At 37.6% G+C, this 11,456-nt stretch overlaps 1 protein-coding gene across 1 annotated transcript; it reads right to left on the minus strand.

Moving 5' to 3' along the window:
* Positions 1 to 2,602: 2,602 nt before the first annotated feature.
* LOC147947657 (uncharacterized) lies at positions 2,603 to 4,039 on the minus strand. Its single transcript, XM_087507378.1, has 2 exons — positions 4,000 to 4,039; positions 2,603 to 3,021 (listed from the first exon to the last, which is right to left on the minus strand). The coding sequence occupies exons 1-2, from the start codon at positions 4,037 to 4,039 to the stop codon at positions 2,603 to 2,605; spliced, it is 459 nt and encodes a 152-aa protein (XP_087363504.1).
* Positions 4,040 to 11,456: the final 7,417 nt, after the last annotated feature.

Here is an 11,456-nt window from a genome sequence, read left to right on the forward strand (position 1 = left end):
AGTAATCCCAGTGTCCCGATAGAACTTCCACTACATATTACAATTGAGTTAAGTTAGTGATGATACTAAGTCAGTTATGAGAGATAATAAAACTTTGAAAGCTATAATACATTACCGCAAATGTCCTGAAATATCTCTCTTTAATGGGTTTAGGAGTAACCTTCCAGCTGTAGTAAGGACCATCGAATTTCCTTCTAAATATTCTAGCAATCACCCGAGAAAATTTTTCCTTTGTGTCTGTTAAACCTGTCACAAAACTAACACAATCAGTCTTAACCACAATCAGTCTTAACCAATACAAATTAACACAATCAGTCTTAACCAAACAATCAAACACAACCTCTAACTGAATCAACAAAACAATCAATCTCAACCTACCACTAAGCGCAAAGAGAACAATCTCAATCTAAATCTCAATTCAAAACAAAGAATCTTAATCTCAATCAAACACAACCTCTAACTTAATCAAACAAAGCAGTCTTTCACTAAACTTAATCAAACAAAAACAGATTCTCAACCTAACACTAAGAGCAAAGAGAAATTACCATAGAGTCTCAACGTCGGGGATGGGATCGACAGACAGAACTGGGAGATGTTGTCGGCCTGGAAGAGCTAGCATAACATCTAACAAATCTTGGTAGTCTTGTTCGGCTGGATTAGGATTAGGGTTTTCTTCTTCGGCAGGATTGGGATTAGGGTTTTCTTCTTCGTAATCCTCTTCCATGTTTAGGTCTCGTTGTTCTTGTATGATTGGAGGAACATGAAGCGGTGGTTGAGGAGCAAGAAGCGGTGGTTGAGAACCAACCCGCGGTGGTTGAGAAGCAACCCGCGGTGGTGGAGAAGCAACCCGCGGTGGTGGCGAAGCAACCCACGGTGGTGGAGCAGGAGGCGATTGTTATGTCCTCGGCGGAAACTTGGACATCATAGTTCTATTTGAATTAGTCACGGACTGAGAGGCTGATGGATTCGAGGAGTGAGACGACGTTCCGACACCACTTCGACCTCCGCATGAAGTCGCACCATTGGAGGCCCGATTAACTGCGGCAAAACTTTTTAATATATTTGTAAGTTTATGTTTTTAAATAAACATTTGCCAATATCAATATAACATAATATATCAAGTGGTAAAAACTCAATTGATAAAGAGTTTTCGATAAAGTCTAGAGGTCATCAGTTCAAATAACATTTGAGAAAAAACTATATAAAATGGTAAGATTCCTGGCTTAAGATAATATATAGATGTAAGTCGATAACCTCTTAATTATCCGAAGAAAAATAGGATAATATATGTATGAAAATGTAACGGGTCATCTCCTAAGTGTTAACCCTACATCTCCCATGGACATGGACAAGGACGCGACCATGTCAAGGCACAGATCATGGACACTGCTTCAAGCTCCAAGTATCATGCACAAGGCAAGCACACGAAGGAAGAGTGCAACATGGAATGTGAGGCACAAGTGAAACATTTCCGTTAAACAGTTTGTCTAAGGTCACGACCTCCGTAACACCCGCAAACCAAAATTTGGATTTTTGGTAGGAGTGTAGATCGACACAACTTGTGGTGTCGATCAACACAACTTGAGGTGTCGATCGACAAAACTTAAGGTGTCGATCGACACCATGTGCATATGGGTTAACCGGTTCCATTTTAATCCTTTAGTTTGTGTGGCTGGTTTAGGCAAACCCTAATACTCGAGTTTATTAGGGAAAACTCGACACCCCTAATAAACTAGATTTTAATCCTCTAGTTTGCTTTGTGTATTGCCTGGTTTGATTTATTGTTTTTTGATTGTGGCGTAAGAGATCTTATTGCATGTGTGTATAGCTCAGTAGATGGAAGGATTGCCTCACAAAGTATTTCTGGTAATATTTATGCCTCTTTTTGATTTATGGTGCAGGTAAAGGCAAAGTGTGATCGTGGAATCAAGGCTATGAATAGGAGTATGTTCTAGAAGTTCGGTTGTTTGCTTTGTGTCTTTGTTAGGATGCTAGAGTGGAACTTAGTTGTCTAGAACGGATGCTATGATGCTGGTTCTATGACCTCAATCCAACCGATGACGTCCGACAAAGTAATCCAGACGGTCTCCATCCTTACCCAAGTATGAAGACACCTTAGTCATTAAGAGGAATTGTACTCTTTTCCCTACTTCGGGTTCTTACCCTTCAATTTACCGAAGACGTTTTAAAGAGACAATGATCCTTAGCGCATCACCACATCCATCCCAAGTACATGGCGATTCAATCTTATTTTCCTTCCTTTTATTCTCAAACTTTCTTTGGTTAGAAAATTTTTCAATTTTTTCGCGGCAACTGTTTTGATTTTGGCGGAAAAAGGTAAAGTTCTAAAGAAATTTTTTTATCTTTTGGTGAGATTTTTTTTCGATTTTGGTAACTGTACTTTATTCTTGTTACTCAAAGAAAAGGTAATTTGATTATTTTGTACATAAAGAAGGGTAGTTTTGAAAATGGTCATAGGGATATTGAAAAGAGACATGGAAAAAGGGCATCTCTTTAATGACACTTTTAAAACTTTTTTTTTTTTTTCGGCCAACTTTCCATTGCATAAGTACAAGGTTTATAAGAGTTAACATGACATACATTAAGGAATCCAAGAAATAGCATAGGAGGATTCTCTCAGCCTAGCACTTTTGGCTAATGCATCTGCTAGCAAATTTGCAGTTCTTGCAATATATGAAAACCGGTAAGAGCCTGCTGCAATAGTGAGTATGTCTTCAAGATGCCCTTGGATGTCACTATAGCCTGGTTTTGGAATGGTTTTTTCCTCAGAAACATCCTTTAAATACTTATAAAGTATTTGAGAATCACCACAAAATGTAACATTTTTGTAGTTAAGCCGCTTCATTTGGAGGATTGCTTCTTTTAAGGCTATAGCTTCAGCTTCTAGAGCTGTGGCAGTAGGTGCGATCGATGATGATCCTTTGAGAATACAGTTTCCGCATGAGTCATGTAGTGCCCAGCCTATACCTGCTTTGCTATCTGGATTGGTCCATGACGCATCTGTACAACAACAAAAGTTAGGATTAAGGGAAGACACTTTTAAAACTTAACTATAGCTTAAATGTAATTATGTTCATTTTTTTGAGAAATACTTTTTTGGTGTCAAAAATACTTTTTTATCTATACATTTTCAAAAACACCAAAGTCTCAAAATTTATAAAATTTTACAAGGTTACAAAGAGCATATCCAAAACTAGTTTCTCTTAGGGGTACTATTAACTACTAAGTAATAATAAAGGAAAATAAAAATTGAGAAACATTTCTTCTTCGAAAAAAGTAAGAATTGATTCTCTAGAAAGCCAGAACATGTGGCAGTTTCTAATAAGTTAATTTTATTTTTCTAGATTTCTTAGTTAAATATATAATAATATTAAAAGAAAACAATTAAATTATATTATTTGAAGAAACGATGAGTGTTGCTAACGATGCAGATGGTCTAAGGTATTTATAGATAGTAAATAGTACTTAGAGACTCAATTCAAATATTTATAAAGTTTAGTTGATTTTTAAAAGATATTTATATGGTAACTATAATATATATAAAAAATTTACATATATATATATATATAGTTTAGTTGTGTATGGTTTTATAAAATTACACATATTTTTATCTTATATATTAAATTTTTAGTAATATTTTTAATAAACTTTTAATGAAGATGTATTTTTAGAAAATAGTTCTGAAAAAGAGTATTTTTAAAATTCATATATAGTTTTTTACATTTTTCTGAAAACTGTATTTTAAAATTTTTTTAAAAAAGGACATTTGGTGATCGTCTTCATCCTTCCTTCGATTACTTCTCTCCGATCCGTTTTCTGATCAGGAGTTTGTTTCCGACAAAGAAATCCTTCCATAATGTCTTGGGGATCATTGTCGGCGGTTTATTTCTGTCGGTTAAAGATGACAGTTTTTTTTCTCCCTTTTTTACGGGCGATAACCATCAACGAAACTACCATGGATTTCCTATAAATTCTCACTTTTCCCACGCTTTCTCTCAATCATCTTCACAATCCACATTAATCCCTCCAGTCCACTGATAAAAATGAGTGATAATATCTGCAAATCTGTCCAAGACCTTGATTTGGGTATCGTTGATGCCCCAATCTCGCTACCACCAGAGTTCCTCTCTCGTGCAATCTCTGTTAATCGACACACTCTAGTAGTTACTCCTGTCAACCCTCGAAAGCAGAATCTTCGAGCACTCATCCGACAGATGCCACGAGTGTGGAGATTTGCCATGAATGTGTTGGACGCATTCTCGATGGAGGAAGAGAACAATTCCAATTTCAGTCTGAAGATTCTTTGAATTTAGTGTTGCGGAGGGGTCCTTGGTCTTTTAACAATTGGATGGTCACCACACACCGTTGGTACCCAAACATCAGTGAGACAAACATGAACATCATACCCTTTTGGGTCCAAATTCAAGGTATCCCAACTCTTTTTTTAACAAATGATATGGCTAGGTGGGTAGGGAACAAGATAGAGTATGTTTCTCTGAAGTAGACTATGATGAGAATGAAACCCAAGTGGGGACTGTCCGTGTTAGGATTGACTGGAACAGAGATGATCATCTGCGTTTCCAAAGGAACATCCAACTTATTGCTGATGAGAATGCAATTATCAAGTTTCGCTATGAATGACTAAGAAATTTTTGCACAAAATATGGTTCACTCAAACATGATGCAAAGGAGTGTTCTCTCGGCTTTGATGATCATGAACCAGAGGATCCGGATAATGACAGTGATGGCGAGAACCAAAATGATGGTGACAAGACGTGTCTGATGCAAATACCCTACCGTCAATGGATCCTACAAGTCTTATACCAAGTCTACAAATGTCACCACCACCAACTGTTCATGTGCAAGGCTATGTAACACATACAGTGGTGAATAATTCTCTACCTAATGTCTTTATAAACAAGGACTTACCGGCTGAACGCATCCGCTACTTGAATGCTAAGTATACAGGGCAGTTTGCAGAACATCCAGAACCAAAGAATCTTCTCAACGACAATTCTGACAGTGCACGACCAGAGTTTGTCATCATGAAGCGTAATCGAGTGCAGTTTGAGACAAAGTCAGCATACTGTTTCAGTGGGTTCGTGTTTGGTTAACAAAGGATTCGACGGAGGCGCAAGGGGCCCGGTACCCCCAGACATTCCAATATGAAGATCCTCTCCTGGAACTGCCAGGCCGTTGGTCCATCTCTAACGTCTTCTCGTTTAAAAAAACAATGTTTTACTACTAAGTGTGATATTCTCTTTCTCTCTGAAACTCTAAACCAAAATGATGTAATAGCTAAACTTAAGTGTGATTTAGGATTCTCAAATGCTTTTATTCAACCCCCTCAAGGTCGGAGTGGTGGCTGATGATTTTTTTGGAAGGACAATGTGAGCTTATCCTTACTTTCCAAGGATGAGAGGCTCATTGATGTAACAGTCCACCATAATAATATTATGTTCTACTTGTCTTGTGTGTATGGCCATCCTATTCCCAGTGAAATACATGAACTTTGGGAACGCTTAGAACAATTAGCACTCTTGCGAAATGCTCCGTGGTTGCTAATTGGAGATTTTAATGAGATAACTTCTAACAAGGAAAATATACGAGGACCAGTACGTGAGGATGGACATTTCAAGATTTCAGACACATGATATATGTATGTGATCTTCAAGATATCCTTTCAAGAGGAAATACCTACTCATGGGTTGGAGAATGTCACTCTCATACGATCTAGTGTTGCCTAGACAGGGCAATGTTTAACTCCCCAGGAGCTTCAACTTTCCCAAATGCAGAGGTTCAATTTTTTGGAATTTGCAGGCTCAGACCACATGCCTATCTTACTTGATCTAAATGACATTATCAGGCATAATAGACGTACTTTCCACTTTGATAAATGATTATTGGATGTGCCAAACTTCCATGATGCAGTTAGAGATGGTTGTTTAACTAATAATGATAGTCTTGACATCCCAATCAATGAAAGAATAAAGAACTGTAGACGAAGTATGGCAAATTTAAAGCGAGATTACCACTTAAACTTTGAAGAACGCATTGCCACAATTCAAACTCGTTTAAACTTTGCAATGGATAGTTTAAATCCAAATTTGCGGAGAACTATCCCAAATCTACAATATGAACTGACAAAGGCTTACATTGGCGAAGAAAAACATTGGCAACAAAAGAGTATAAATCAATGGATGACTGCTGGAGATCAAAACACAAGCTTCTTTCATGCTTGTGCTAAAACATGATTTGCCAAATACTGGATACCTCCATATCAGATGATCAAGGTAATGTTTATCATGGTGATAAAGAAGTTGGCGATCATGCTCAAAGGTTTTTTACAAACATTTTTTCAATCACGAATCACTATGTCTCTCCCTCGGTCTTTGCTGATTTCAAACCTAAGGTCTTGGAGGAGGCAAATGAGTACTTAACAAGAGCTTTTAGTAGTGAGGAGATTTACAATGCTGTATGCTCGATAGGTGATCATCGAGCTCCAAGTCCATATGGTTTAACAGTCAGGTTTTATAAAACATGTTGGGACACAGTTGGTCAACAAGTAATATAAGAAGTACATCATTTCTTTGAGAGTGCGGTAATGAAACAAAGCATAAACCACACAAACATTTGTATGATACCAAAGATTGATAACCCTAAAAATCTCTCGGACTACCGGCCTATAGCTTTATGTAATGTCCTATATAAAATTGTATCCAAATGTTTGGTTCAAAGACTAATACTTCACCTGAACGACATATTCTCGGATTCGCAGGCGGATTTTATTCCAGGATGAATAATTCAATACAATTTGATGATTGCGCATTAAGTTATGCACTCATTAAAAGTCAGGAAACGAGTGTCACAGAATTATATGGCCGTAAAGATGGATGTCAGTAAAGCTTATGATTGAGTCGAGTGGAATTTCCTTGAAACAACCTTGAAACTATTTGGTTTTTGTAACAATTGGATAAACAGGATCATGGCGTTTGTGACCTCTTTCAACTATTCTGTTTTGAGAAATGGAGCTCCTTATGGACATATTAAACCAACTAGAGGTATTAGACAGGGTGATCCCCTTTCGCCATATCTATTCATTCTTTGCTCTGATATACTCAGTCATTTAATTTCCTCAAGTAAATGAGAAGGTGATCTATGTGAAATATGGATTGGCAATGGTGCTCCAAGCATTACCCATCCGCAGTTTGCCGATGATTGTTTATACTTTTGTAAAGCAAATAGGAAGAACTGCCAAGCTCTGAAAGATATCTTTGACATCTATGAAAACTAAATAAAGACCTCAAAATCTATGATTACATTTGGGAGTAGAGTTTATGGGAGCACTCAACTACGACTGAAAGCAATCCTAGATATCCCCAACCATGGAGGAGGAGGGAAGTATCTTGGACTTCCTGAACAGTTTGGTCGAAAAAAGAAGGAAATGTTTGAATACATTGTTGGTAGAGTCAAACAACGCACAAACGGATGGACTGCAAAGAAATTATCACCTGCAGGTAAAGTAATAATGCTTAATTCGGTTTCTCTATCAATGTCGATTTATGCTATGTCCTGTTTCAAACTACATTTTGGAATCACATCTGAAATAGAATCACTTTTAATGAAATATTGGTGGGAGAAAGGTTCAAATCAACGCAGTATACCGTGGATTGCTTGGAAAAGGTTACAGAGTCCAAAAAAAGAAGGGGGTTTGGGATTCAGGGACCTAGCAAAGTTCAATGATGCTCTCTTGGTGAAGCAGGCATGGAGACTTATCCAATATCCTAACTCCCTTTTTGCTCGTCTAATGAAAAACAGATACTATTGAGATAACCCTATACTAGATGCCACAGAAAGGAAGAATCAATCCTTTGGATGGTCTTCTATCTTAATAGGGTTATATCTTATTAAGAAAGGTACTCGATATATTGTGGGGGATGAGAAAAAAATACGTATTGGAATGGATAAATTTATTGAAGTGCATCCACCTAGATTAGTACAAACTTTACCTCTGCAATCTCCTACACCACTCGAACGTATAATCTATAAAAATGGTGGTACTCGAACTTGGGACAGCCAAAAACTTCCTTACTTGGTCCAACAGTCAGATCAGGGGTCATTCAAAACATTCACCTTTCCCAAGTGGAACAACCAGATAAACTCATTTGGAACTACACCTGATCAGGAGATTACACTGATAAATTCGGGTACTGGTTCATTACTCACTATCCTTTTGACCCGGGGGAAGCTTTAAATATACCTCACGGATCAGTTGAACTCAAGAACAAGATCTGGAAATTGCATCTACTAGCAAAGATAAAACACTTTTTGTGGCGCATAATATCACAAGCTATACCCACCAACGCAAGAATACGAACACGAGGCATGAATATTGATCCTTTATGTCTAAGATGTCGCCAAACAGAGGAAACAATCCACCATGCTCTATTTTCATGTCCCTTTGCACTAATGGCTTGAAGATTTTTCCAGTACTTCTTCTGTAAATATCAATCAACTACCATCAAATGCAGAGGAGACCATTGCTAAATTGATATCTTTTCAATCACAAACAACCAACACCTTTGATTCTCTTCTACTTTTTGTCCTCCTATGGCGTATTTGGCGTATGACCATCACACACAACAGGACACAGGAGGATAGATATTCAGGAACCATCAAGGTGAAGCTATTGTATGGGGTGCAACTTATAATGCCCGTGAACCTATTTCTGTTTTTAGAGGTAGGTGTCGACCAACACCAAGGGGGTGTCGATCGACACCATACTGTTTAAAGATTTTCGGTTTGGTTTGTTGTCCGGTTTTGTGCGGTTTAGTGTTTTTGGAGAAACCCTAAAGTTTCCTATGAAAAGGTGAACACCCACTTCGTGTTAGGGGTTCTTTTTCAAAGCCGTTTTCCTGCCCTAGAGAAGATAAGAAAGATTTGGGTATCTCTTGATGTTAGGGAGGTGAGGAGATGATTTTGGGATGAGAATGAAGTGGAGTAGTGGTGTTGTAGCATGGAGGAGGAGGGGGAAGCACTGGTGGTGGTGAGGTGTCTTTCCTTCTTCAGATTTCGTCCCTAATCCAAGGTAAGTGATTGATGTTAGGCTTATCTAGGGTTTTGGGACGATTGTGGTGGATTGGTGATGGTAATATTGAGAAGAATCCATGGGTTGCTTTTATGGTTGTTATCCTTGTGAATATGTTGGGTATGTGCTTAATCGTGGGGAAAAGAGTATTGGTCATCGAGTTAGGATTTGGTGGCTGAGAGGCGCTTGAAATCGACTTCGGGTCGTGTTTCAGGCTTGGTGTCGTTCGACACCATGGTGGTGCCGGTCGACACCAACACCCACGTGTGGATAGCGCAAACTGGTCCAGGATGGCTACTTCCGAGCAACTTTTGGAGGATAAAACAGAGTCTGATTTGGCTGGAATTTTGTAGGTAGCTTTGTGGTGCTACAAGCTTTAAATCTAACGGCGGTTTTGTGTAATGAACGGTTGGTTTGTGATTTAATCAAGCGTTTGTCTAGTGGTATGGGGTAAACGGTTTTGTGGTAAGGTTTGGGTCTTGGGAGACATCAGTGTAGTGTCGGTCGACACTACACTGATGTTTTGTGTGTTTGGGTCCTAAGAGGACAGCTGGAGTTATTACTGATGTCGTGAGTGTCGCTGTGTTGGTTCGCAAGTGGTGCAATGGGTGACGTTCGACACTAGGTGGAGGTGTCGTTCGACACTAGAGGAGTTGATAGTGAATTGGAGTAATTGTTTGGAAGTGTTTTATGTGGCTGGACGGAATCAAATATTCCAGCCCACCTCTCTTGTTACTCGGTCGCTAGGGGTGGTTGGTTGTGCGACTCAGTAATAAGATGAGGTGGTGTTTGGTGTATTTTTGAGAGTTTTTGTAAGGAGTGATTTCTACGCCGGTTGTCTCGTCGAAATTATGGGGTTCCAGTGAAATTGTTTCCCGTGGATTCTGTGTGAGGGTTGGGAATCCGGGTGCGGTCGTTTCACAACTAGACTAACTAATGCAAGATTTCCCTTAGAGACTGAAACAAAAGGACTTCTAACTACGATACAACAAGCCTGGATCAGAGGATATTATTCAATTGTTTTTGAAGGAGACTGTGAAATTTTAATCAAATTAGTTAATGGTCAAATCCTAGATTTTTCATTGACAAACATTCTCCGTGACATAAGAACTTGTGCTTCCAAACTACAACAAATTTCTTTTACTTTTACAAAGAGGGAATGTAATAGTGTGGCACATACTTTAGCTAAATTTGGTTGTATTGATACCTCATATTATAATAATTTTGTATTCAAGCCTTTTTCGCTAAACAACCTCTTTGTAATAACGGGTTTTAATCAATATATTTTATTTTGTAAAAGAAGAAAAAAGAAAAAAAAGAAGGGAACCACGTTAACGTGTGACAGTGAATTAGACGGTGCGACGTCATCGCTAGACAGCAAAGATTACGGATTCGCTATTAAATTACAAATTTGCCACCCCCGACTAACGCGACTTCTTAACACCGTAGTAACGAAAAAACAACGTCGGACAAAAGTCAAAAGTCGACAACTCATAACACACAAACACACTCTTATGACTTTTTCCTTTGAACGACACTGCTTTTTGGTTAGCTCATTCGTTCAACAACAATCTCAAACCCCCAATTTTGTCTCTTCACATTGGACACAACCACAACTACATTTAAAATTCCACTTTTTACAACGTTTTGTAATTTTCTGCTATGACATTTCACCTTTTCAAAGTCCGAGTCCAACAATACCTGTCGACCAAGCCAAGTTAGGTTTGAGAAAAACTGATCCAATCTTTTCCACTAATATGACTACTGAAAAATAGCAATCATAGTTTATTAGCAAATTTTTTATAAAAAATATACGACTATTTGTTTAATTTCCTTTTCAAAGTCAGCGTCAAACAATAACCTCTCTCGGCCAAAACAAGTAGGTTTGGAAAAATCTGATCATACCTTCGTTACTAATATGATGAATACACACACACATGGTCTTCTTTTACCATGATTAATTGAACATGGTATGATTTTAAAAAATCAAAACTTAAGAATTAGAAATAGAGAGAATATTAAATTGAACAAGGAAATAATTAGTTAGCTCTTTAAACCTTTATAATGGATTGAATCACAAAAAAAAATATATATATAATTCTAATTATTTTTCTGTTCTGTGATTAGAAGAAATAAAGAGACAAATTTCTATAATATATAACTAAAAAGTTTGACAAAATTTACAAATATAGTTAATTAAAAATAGTTCGAATATTTAAGTAGTCAATAACAACATTTGCACAACATGTACAAATTAAAAGTTTGAGAGCAGTTTTTAATCGTTCTAAATACACACATAAAAAAAGATGCTACATGAAATATTCAAAGGACATAAAATATATTTAGT

Source organism: Camelina sativa, chromosome 3 (assembly GCF_030686135.1).
Source record: "Camelina sativa cultivar CO46 ecotype springtype chromosome 3, ASM3068613v1".
In the NCBI taxonomy this organism is placed as follows: Eukaryota; Viridiplantae; Streptophyta; class Magnoliopsida; order Brassicales; family Brassicaceae; genus Camelina; species Camelina sativa.

Bases quoted from the DNA above. Each gene is read 5' to 3' on its own strand.
- LOC147947657 (XM_087507378.1), bottom strand. From the start codon at position 4,039: ATGTGGATTGTGAAGATGATTGAGAGAAAGCGTGGGAAAA. The intron at 3,022-3,999 runs GTGAGAATTTAT...GTTGTTGTACAG, and splicing joins TGAGAGAAAGCGTGGGAAAA to ATGCGTCATGGACCAATCCA.